This window comes from Teleopsis dalmanni, chromosome X, assembly GCF_002237135.1.
Source record: "Teleopsis dalmanni isolate 2A chromosome X, ASM223713v2, whole genome shotgun sequence".
In the NCBI taxonomy this organism is placed as follows: domain Eukaryota; kingdom Metazoa; phylum Arthropoda; class Insecta; order Diptera; family Diopsidae; genus Teleopsis; species Teleopsis dalmanni.
The window spans coordinates 85,237,950-85,249,573 of NC_051848.1; the positions used below are offsets into that span (position 1 = coordinate 85,237,950).

Genomic DNA, 11,624 nt, shown 5'->3' on the forward strand with positions numbered 1-11,624 from the left:
TGTCTAATCTGCTTTTGCTTAGGCAGCAAGTGAATGTATAGAAGATTTGTAGATGTCTCCTCAAGGTTAACTGATAGATGACATTAACAAATTTTTTTTGCTGCCGGCTTGTAAAGTCAGCTGAATTAATCTCTATGCATTTATTAGTATCTACATATAAAACTTGAACGAAATTTCTGAGTTGAAGAATACACAGCAAATCAAAGTCTTATTTGTTATTTCACTAATTTTAGTTTTACCTAATTTTAATTATAATTTTCACTTCTTTGCAAAGTATCCGATCTTCATCTCTGTTAACTGAAAACATTTGCTATAAATAATAATAATAATAATAATAATAATAAAAAAATAATTTCTTGCATTATTTATGAATATATATTTACATTTTCTCCAATTTTTGTTGCATAGTCGATTGTCTTCACTACTGTTTCCTTTTTCCTCCTAACTTTAGGTAAAAAACGTAATAAAAGCTCTGAGCTCTATCATCCCTCAAAGGCGTCTGAGAATGGCGAGGAAGCAGAAAATCCTGGCAAACGAAAAGGTGAGTAGATTAGTGTTACTTAAGTTACCACAACAAAAAAAAACACGGAAAAAGCGGATTAGGTTCACCATATAATAGACCACTTGAGACAACTAAATACGAAGTCTGAACGCCAAAGCTGATAAAATTAGCACAATAAATACTTGAAAAGTATACAAAAAAGCGAGCGGAAAACTGAATATTCACACTAATTTAAGAATAGTAAATAGGCGGTAGAAATACACGACTCCAGCTTTCCGTTGGCTTCCAAGTTGGAAATTTGTCCGTTCTGATTTATTAAAACAAAAATGTGAATAAAAAATTCGAGTGTAGTGTTTTTGGAAGAGGAAGGGGAACGAATAGAAAATGCCTATACAAATAATAGCTTTAGTTGCGAAAATACGCTACATAATTGTATATCAATACTCGGAAATGTTTCTATCCTACCTTTTAATGCTCATTTAATGATTTGTAAATAATTTAAATGCAAATACAAAAAGTGAAATGTAAGGCATATTTGAAAACAAAGTAAGTTTCAAACGAAAAAATTAAACACCGTCCCTTTTTATTTCAGGGAAATTATTTGGATAGCGTTATTTTTCATAGAATGTGCTCTACAGAAGCATTGATTACTCTTTCCAGTTATGTATTCGGTCAATAGAAATATTCTCCGCATTAGTTATTATATTTCACTACGTCTTACTACTTTTAGATTTGTTTTGTGTTATGAACTATTTATGATCCGTTTATATACACTAAGATATATTTAAGTATGAGTGGTTTTTCAAGTAAAATAATTTAATTCTGTAATTTTGTACATGTAACAAAAGTTGATTAATACCTCATACCTTCTGCTCAAAAAGTATCCGGATTTTTTTGTTTGTTAACTACTCCTTAAGTAATAGACCTTTTTCAAAAAAATTTTTTTTTTGAGATATTGGTACGCCTTTTTTTTACATATGGTACAAATTTGAGCGCCATCTGTCAATTAGTTCGTTTACAGCAGCTGTTAATGTGAAACTACCTCAATACCTCAAGTGCATTTAGCGATTTTTACTATGGAAAATTCTTGTTGTACGCGATTTTTTGACCAAACACGGCTGTCAACACCACTGTCATCGCTCAGGCACCATATTCGCCAGATCTGGATCCGTGGGATTTTTTCCTGTTCCCGAAACTCAAATTGCCCCTTCGTGGTAAGCGTTTTGAGTCGATTGAATCGGTAAAAGAGAATTCGCTGAAGGAACTAAAAGCCATACCTTCACGAGCCTACGAAAAGTGAATGGAAGATTGGGTTAAGCGTTGGCATATGTGTATCGTTTCAGAAGTAGCATATTTTGAAGGAGATAAAATAAATTTGGAATAAAATTTTAAATTTGTGTGTTTTATTTACAAAATACGAGTACTTTTTGAGCAGAAGGTATTTTTCAACTGAATTTGAAAAAGAGGAAGTTTAAAAACGAAACACGTATTATTCCTGACACCTTAACATATTTTCGTTATTCAATTCCAAACAAAAGTCATTCATTCTTTATTCGTAACGCGTTAGCATCTAAAATTGTCGTCATACAAGCTTATTCATCTTTTAACCTCAAAATCGCATTCTAGTTTAACTTGAACGTTTTGTCATTTTCATTTGCAGATGTTATATTGAGCAGCGAGAACGATGACAGCTACTACGATAGCTCAGCTGTAACCCGATGGCAACTCAATAGTAAAAGCAACTTAGCATTAGCGCTAACAATGCTTTGGATGCTGCTGGTGCTCACATCCACAGCAATGTCAAGATGTGTGACTGAAGCTTTGCAGCTTCTCCAACACTGATTTATGTGGAACTGGCATTTTTGATGCAGTGATTAGTTTTGACTTGCTGTTAAGTAAGTTACGTACTTATGTATACAGACATAAATATGTATGTGCAAGTATAATGTAAAGTAATATCTGAAATATAAATTCTTTTAAATAAACAAATAAACATATAATTAAATAGCGAAAAAAAGAATTTGTGTTGGAAAAAATATATGTCTAGCATTTTTACGTTCTTTATAACACTGGTGGCTATTTCATTAGTCATGATATACTAACTTCAATGTGTTCTTTAAGTAATATTTTGTTTTGTAAATAACTATTTTACTCAGAATATAGTCTGATTTTGTTTTTTTTATGTAAATTTTATTTAAAACATCTATTTAAGCTCCTTGCATTATTTTGACAATATAACTCATCTGCTTCTTTCTTTACCTGCTATTTAAATATATGTTATATGACGTATAAAAGTAATGAAATTAGTAATAATATGTATATAAAGACATATATTAAAAGAAGCCTATATGACATAATATGTTAATTGTATCAAAAAAACAAACAAAAATGTTAACTCATATGAAAGTAACAGAACAGTTTAGTATTAAAAAACTGAACATTTATTTTCAGTTCGGCAAGTGGCGTTAGAATGACGAAGTACGACTACATACTTAATATAATTATACATAGTATACATACATATTATACATATGCATATATATATATATATATATATATATATAAAGATATATATATAAATACATATTTATATACATAAACACATCAAAATTTGTTTTATCAAACAAGTATAGAATATAAAAAAATTATTTAAATGGACACTCCATTTTTAGATACAAAGCCCTCTTTGATCTATTGGCGCCATTACAAACCAACATTGTTGATTGTTTCTAAAAGATGATTATTCTTAGTATATCTACAACCAAAGTAAATATATATAATAATATATAAGTAAAATATATGAATGCATTAAAAGCATACATAAATATTTAAAGAAAAACAAAACTTTAATTAAGATTGCAAACACAATATATGTAAAAATATACTCAGTATATATAGTTAAATATTCGACTATAACATACAAATACACATAATCTTATTATATAAGCTTCCTGTTAATATGTATAACTAATAAAAACAATTCATTATGGAAGCACTAATTTGTTGATATTTAAATAAAAACAAATAATACCAAATAAATATTAATTTTAAATTAAGCATATTTAATTAGTATATTAATAGCTTTAGCTTTCCTTCTAAATTTATGAGGTTTATTAAGTTTGTAAATAAGGTCACATTAATTCTCTTTAATTATCTTTAATAATTTTCGTTTTTTGTGCTTTAGACTTGCTTATAAAAATTGGTTGGTATCAATAAAAAATAAGCAATATATCGGCGTAGGTCATACAGCTACGCCTAATGCGATACTCGTTATCAAGACATATACTCGTTTTTCCAAGAAGTATTTCTTTTGAACACTTCTAATGTCTTCTCATCACTATTGGTCACTGACCAAGCTTCTGCTTCGTACAATACAACAAGCATAACAAGAGCCGTGCAGATCATGAATTTTATTTGTAAAGAGAGGTCTTTATTTCTCAATTGCCTACTTAGTTCGTTGTAACATTGGTGGTAATGACAGTTCTGAACTTTGACAGTCTTTGACAGTTCTGAACTTTTATGAATGGTGCCAAGTTATAAATAAATTTATGCGCTTGTTTGAAATATAACTCCACAAAATAAAAGTTGATTTAAGTAATAATCGAGATTAAAGTACTTCTCTCGTAGTTTAATCTCAGATTTCTCATACAAAAGTTAATCTTCTTTTGATCGAGATTAATTTTAAATTTCCTTCGAAATATTGATTATTTTCCTGTGCAACTCTGCAAATGACTTCATATCGTAGATTTTTTTATGATCTTATGTTAAATTTTATGATATTCTTAAATATATCATCCATTTTCATATAAACTAAAACTGGTGATCACCTCCACCTGAACAAAATTGCAATGAACAGGAAACCTATGTATGTAGCGTCTTGATCACATTTTTCACTTCAAATACAGATAATCGATCTTCATGTGCCATAAATACGGAGGCTACATATACCAGATGACAAGATATACAAGATCAGAAGCGTTAAGGGAAACGTTAAGGGAAACACATACAAAACAATTGAAATGTTATTTAGCTAGTTTAGCTAGCTCAGATGGCCTTTTTAAGGTACGATGGCATTATTCAAATATTGCTTATACAGAGAAGAGTCCTGGATGTAAAGCTTTATGCACTAAGCATGGAGGTAGTGGTAAGTGTAATGAAATTTACAAAATGATATTAGATTTTCTAATTTTTTTTCATCATATTCTATAGTTTGATTGATGAATTTGTTTTCTGTACATTTTTAGTAAATATGAATTCGTTCCTAAATATGAATTCGTATATAAATATAGCTGTGCAGAATATTTTGTTTCTATATAATGCAGTTCATTCTTTTACGATTCAACGAAGTTAGTCTATTAAAAAATGATTACATCTAAGCCCGAATTGGTGATCTGAAATGTTTTGTTTTTTTTTTATAATTCTATAAAGGGTGAACTCTTAAGGTATAATGAAATCCTCTAATTTGATGATATTTAGCTTTGGATATTATTAAGTAAGAGAGATATTTAGTAAAAGAGATATTTTTTAAATATTGGATGAAAATAATGTCTTGTTCGACGTCCCTTTGAGGGAAAATTGTGTATCTTATTTCATCATTTACTTTTAGTGTGAATCCTTTGCTTTACAGCTTTTTTGCCAAACAATGTCCATGAAGCGATTTATAGTGGTAAAGGTATATATTTAATATTAAATAAATAATAAGAATAATAATAATAGAATTTTAGATTCAAAAACTTTTAAAAAATTGTTCAGAGTGATTAAAATCAACGTTAAGAAAAATAGGTGAGGCTTTTACAGTTAGAAGGTAATTTTTGGTCATAAAAATGTATTACTTATTGCGGATAATGACATTAGATTATAATAATCTAATTAATCTATAATTTATATAGATTATATAAATTATTCGGTGCTTATCATTTCGCTTAACTTTAGAATGAAATACATTTGAAAGACGTAGTTATATCAAGCAATCTATCTTCAGTTTGTTAGATGAAACAGTAATCACTTACAGTTAAATATTTTATTTCAATCCAAGTTTAGTGAGGAAAGTTATTGCAAAACAAAAATTAGTAAAACTTAAAAAAGTTGTTATATATTTAATTGTTCAATTGATTTCAAAAAGGAGAAGAACCCAAAGAGCTTTGTATGCAGTGATAACAGTTGAGTCTATTATGCCTTATCGAAAGTTTCATCACTACACTTATCTCTATAGTTAATGGCAGTTAATGAAAGGAATGTGTTACTTTGATTTGAAAATAGCACTGCAATAGTTTTACCTACAAATAAATAGTTTGATTGTTTCCCAAATTTTTTATAAGGAATGTAGAAATATAAATTACTTGCTCCTAACAGTTTGTTATATAAACTGAAGTTAGAAACACTTCATACTACAAATATTACAGGTCTGCGAACAGTCTACACCAAAATCTCATAAAGTTATAATCGATATTCAACACCAATGACTCACAAGTATTGGTGCTGTAGGTACTATAGGTGCTGTAAACAAGCACTTTTAGTTTTTCATTTTGCATTTTGATTATATATAGTGTTGCAGTGTTGTAGTGCTTAACAATAACTAACTTTATTTTAATATAATATATTTACAATTGAAGCAGCAATTACTTTTTAAATTTATGTGAAATCGAATAGTTTTGAACTAAATGCCAATGGAGTTTTTATACTTGAAATTAATTATATCGTAGTGCTGTTGAAGCTTTATTTAATGTCCTAATATTTTTAACAATTTTTCGGTTTCTATTTTCTTTGATGCTAGCACTTTTAAAATAAATTAAGCAGTACTCAGATGAAATTTTATGAAGACTGCAGTCTAAAATTTTTAACGAATTTAACAGCAAATAAATTCCCTTATTTAAATAAATAAATAAGGGAATAATAAATAGTTATCTTTTTCGTAGTATTATATGAATTTCCCCAACAATCAACGTTCAAGGAAAATTTTAAAATGGACAATAAGAATTCTGAGTATATTTGGAATGTGGAAAAGGAAAGAGGAGAATAATAATATAATAAATCGCTTCTATGAATTTTTGTAGAGGACCTACTTTATGGAAGTACTTTTTTCAATGTAATAGTACTTAAATAGCTTCATTCAAAAAAATGATTAAGTTGATTCAACTAAATCTCAGATCAAAATATTTTGGTTCAACCATAATACATGCTGTTTTTTATCACATCTTTACGACATGAGATAGGATCTAAGGAACTAGTAGCTACTATATTGCAAATGCTATTCCAAACCATTTCAATGAAGGAATTAACCATATGTTGACAGAAACAATGTCAACATTACTTTTATATATATCTTTGGCTGAGTAAAAAATATTGAAATATTATTAAAATATTAGTAATTTTGATAATGAAATGATAATAGACAATGAAAACTAAACATATAAGATAAATTCATATAAAAAAAATATTGGTCGCCTGACCAAACAATTTAATTGATCAAATGGAAATACACTGTTTTTCATCATGACAGCGAGATCATAGCTATCCGTTGTGACCCCCAAATTATAGAATATGGCACTCTGATCTCGTTCGTCATGAGAATTATACTGTAGATGCAGCAAAACACAATTAATTATTTAGTAATCACTTACAGTTAAATATTTTATTTCAATCCAAGTTTAGTGAGGAAAGTTATTGCAAAACAAAAATTAGTAAAACTTAAAAAAGTTGTTATATATTTAATTGTTCAATTGATTTCAAAAAGGAGAAGAACCCAAAGAGCTTTGTATGCAGTGATAACAGTTGAGTCTATTATGCCTTATCGAAAGTTTCATCACTACACTTATCACTATAGTTAATGGCAGTTAATGAAAGGAATGTGTTACTTTGATTTGAAAATAGCACTGCAATAGTTTTACCTACAAATAAATAGTTTGATTGTTTCCCAAATTTTTTATAAGGAATGTAGAAATATAAATTACTTGCTCCTAACAGTTTGTTATATAAACTGAAGTTAGAAACACTTCATACTACAAATATGACAGGTCTGCGAACAGTCTACACCAAAATCTCATAAAGTTATAATCGATATTCAACACCAATGGCTCACAAGTATTGGTGCTGTAGGTACTATAGGTGCTGTAAACAAGCACTTTTAGTTTTTCATTTTGCATTTTGATTATATATAGTGTTGCAGTGTTGTAGTGCTTAACAATAACTAACTTTATTTTAATATAATATATTTACAATTGAAGCAGCAATTACTTTTTAAATTTATGTGAAATCGAATAGTTTTGAACTAAATGCCAATGGAGTTTTTATACTTGAAATTAATTATATCGTAGTGCTGTTGAAGCTTTATTTAATGTCCTAATATTTTTAACAATTTTTCGGTTTCTATTTTCTTTGATGCTAGCACTTTTAAAATAAATTAAGCAGTACTCAGATGAAATTTTATGAAGACTGCAGTCTAAAATTTTTAACGAATTTAACAGCAAATAAATTCCCTTATTTAAATAAATAAATAAGGGAATAATAAATAATTATCTTTTTCGTAGTATTATATGAATTTCCCCAACAATCAACGTTCAAGGAAAATTTTAAAATGGACAATAAGAATTCTGAGTATATTTGGAATGTGGAAAAGGAAAGAGGAGAATAATAATATAATAAATCGCTTCTATGAATTTTTGTAGAGGACCTACTTTATGGAAGTACTTTTTTCAATGTAATAGTACTTAAATAGCTTCATTCAAAAAAATGATTAAGTTGATTCAACTAAATCTCAGATCAAAATATTTTGGTTCAACCATAATACATGTTGTTTTTTATCACATCTTTACGACATGAGATAGGATCTAAGGAACTAGTAGCTACTATATTGCAAATGCTATTCCAAACCATTTCAATGAAGGAATTAACCATATGTTGACAGAAACAATGTCAACATTACTTTTATATATATCTTTGGCTGAGTAAAAAATATTAAAATATTATTAAAATATTAGTAATTTTGATACTGAAATGATAATAGACAATGAAAACTAAACATATAAGATAAATTCATATAAAAAAAATATTGGTCGCCTGACCAAACAATTTAATTGATCAAATGGAAATACACTGTTTTTCATCATGACAGCGAGATCATAGCTATCCGTTGTGACCCCCAAATTATAGAATATGGCACTCTGATCTCGTTCGTCATGAGAATTATACTGTAGATGCAGCAAAACACAATTAATTATTTAGTAATCACTTACAGTTAAATATTTTATTTCAATCCAAGTTTAGTGAGGAAAGTTATTGCAAAACAAAAATTAGTAAAACTTAAAAAAGTTGTTATATATTTAATTGTTCAATTGATTTCAAAAAGGAGAAGAACCCAAAGAGCTTTGTATGCAGTGATAACAGTTGAGTCTATTATGCCTTATCGAAAGTTTCATCACTACACTTATCACTATAGTTAATGGCAGTTAATGAAAGGAATGTGTTACTTTGATTTGAAAATAGCACTGCAATAGTTTTACCTACAAATAAATAGTTTGATTGTTTCCCAAATTTTTTATAAGGAATGTAGAAATATAAATTACTTGCTCCTAACAGTTTGTTATATAAACTGAAGTTAGAAACACTTCATACTACAAATATTACAGGTCTGCGAACAGTCTACACCAAAATCTCATAAAGTTATAATCGATATTCAACACCAATGGCTCACAAGTATTGGTGCTGTAGGTACTATAGGTGCTGTAAACAAGCACTTTTAGTTTTTCATTTTGCATTTTGATTATATATAGTGTTGCAGTGTTGTAGTGCTTAACAATAACTAACTTTATTTTAATATAATATATTTACAATTGAAGCAGCAATTACTTTTTAAATTTATGTGAAATCGAATAGTTTTGAACTAAATGCCAATGGAGTTTTTATACTTGAAATTAATTATATCGTAGTGCTGTTGAAGCTTTATTTAATGTCCTAATATTTTTAACAATTTTTCGGTTTCTATTTTCTTTGATGCTAGCACTTTTAAAATAAATTAAGCAGTACTCAGATGAAATTTTATGAAGACTGCAGTCTAAAATTTTTAACGAATTTAACAGCAAATAAATTCCCTTATTTAAATAAATAAATAAGGGAATAATAAATAATTATCTTTTTCGTAGTATTATATGAATTTCCCCAACAATCAACGTTCAAGGAAAATTTTAAAATGGACAATAAGAATTCTGAGTATATTTGGAATGTGGAAAAGGAAAGAGGAGAATAATAATATAATAAATCGCTTCTATGAATTTTTGTAGAGGACCTACTTTATGGAAGTACTTTTTTCAATGTAATAGTACTTAAATAGCTTCATTCAAAAAAATGATTAAGTTGATTCAACTAAATCTCAGATCAAAATATTTTGGTTCAACCATAATACATGCTGTTTTTTATCACATCTTTACGACATGAGATAGGATCTAAGGAACTAGTAGCTACTATATTGCAAATGCTATTCCAAACCATTTCAATGAAGGAATTAACCATATGTTGACAGAAACAATGTCAACATTACTTTTATATATATCTTTGGCTGAGTAAAAAATATTAAAATATTATTAAAATATTAGTAATTTTGATAATGAAATGATAATAGACAATGAAAACTAAACATATAAGATAAATTCATATAAAAAAAATATTGGTCGCCTGACCAAACAATTTAATTGATCAAATGGAAATACACTGTTTTTCATCATGACAGCGAGATCATAGCTATCCGTTGTGACCCCCAAATTATAGAATATGGCACTCTGATCTCGTTCGTCATGAGAATTATACTGTAGATGCAGCAAAACACAATTAATTATTTAGTAATCACTTACAGTTAAATATTTTATTTCAATCCAAGTTTAGTGAGGAAAGTTATTGCAAAACAAAAATTAGTAAAACTTAAAAAAGTTGTTATATATTTAATTGTTCAATTGATTTCAAAAAGGAGAAGAACCCAAAGAGCTTTGTATGCAGTGATAACAGTTGAGTCTATTATGCCTTATCGAAAGTTTCATCACTACACTTATCACTATAGTTAATGGCAGTTAATGAAAGGAATGTGTTACTTTGATTTGAAAATAGCACTGCAATAGTTTTACCTACAAATAAATAGTTTGATTGTTTCCCAAATTTTTTATAAGGAATGTAGAAATATAAATTACTTGCTCCTAACAGTTTGTTATATAAACTGAAGTTAGAAACACTTCATACTACAAATATTACAGGTCTGCGAACAGTCTACACCAAAATCTCATAAAGTTATAATCGATATTCAACACCAATGGCTCACAAGTATTGGTGCTGTAGGTACTATAGGTGCTGTAAACAAGCACTTTTAGTTTTTCATTTTGCATTTTGATTATATATAGTGTTGCAGTGTTGTAGTGCTTAACAATAACTAACTTTATTTTAATATAATATATTTACAATTGAAGCAGCAATTACTTTTTAAATTTATGTGAAATCGAATAGTTTTGAACTAAATGCCAATGGAGTTTTTATACTTGAAATTAATTATATCGTAGTGCTGTTGAAGCTTTATTTAATGTCCTAATATTTTTAACAATTTTTCGGTTTCTATTTTCTTTGATGCTAGCACTTTTAAAATAAATTAAGCAGTACTCAGATGAAATTTTATGAAGACTGCAGTCTAAAATTTTTAACGAATTTAACAGCAAATAAATTCCCTTATTTAAATAAATAAATAAGGGAATAATAAATAATTATCTTTTTCGTAGTATTATATGAATTTCCCCAACAATCAACGTTCAAGGAAAATTTTAAAATGGACAATAAGAATTCTGAGTATATTTGGAATGTGGAAAAGGAAAGAGGAGAATAATAATATAATAAATCGCTTCTATGAATTTTTGTAGAGGACCTACTTTATGGAAGTACTTTTTTCAATGTAATAGTACTTAAATAGCTTCATTCAAAAAAATGATTAAGTTGATTCAACTAAATCTCAGATCAAAATATTTTGGTTCAACCATAATACATGCTGTTTTTTATCACATCTTTACGACATGAGATAGGATCTAAGGAACTAGTAGCTACTATATTGCAAATGCTATTCCAAACCATTTCAATGAAGGAATTAACCATATGTTGA

General features: G+C 27.9%; 1 protein-coding gene across 1 annotated transcript in view; it reads left to right on the top strand.

Moving 5' to 3' along the window:
• The window catches only part of LOC119662084 (neurotrimin), a gene marked incomplete at its 5' end in the record, with an annotated part of 68,890 nt that extends 66,407 nt beyond the window's left edge, over positions 1 to 2,483 (top strand). The window contains 2 exon segments of the mRNA XM_038071635.1: positions 452 to 541; positions 2,163 to 2,483. Coding sequence (XP_037927563.1) covers positions 452 to 541; positions 2,163 to 2,344 — 272 coding nt within the window.
• Between the last annotated feature and the right edge of the window lie 9,141 nt (positions 2,484 to 11,624).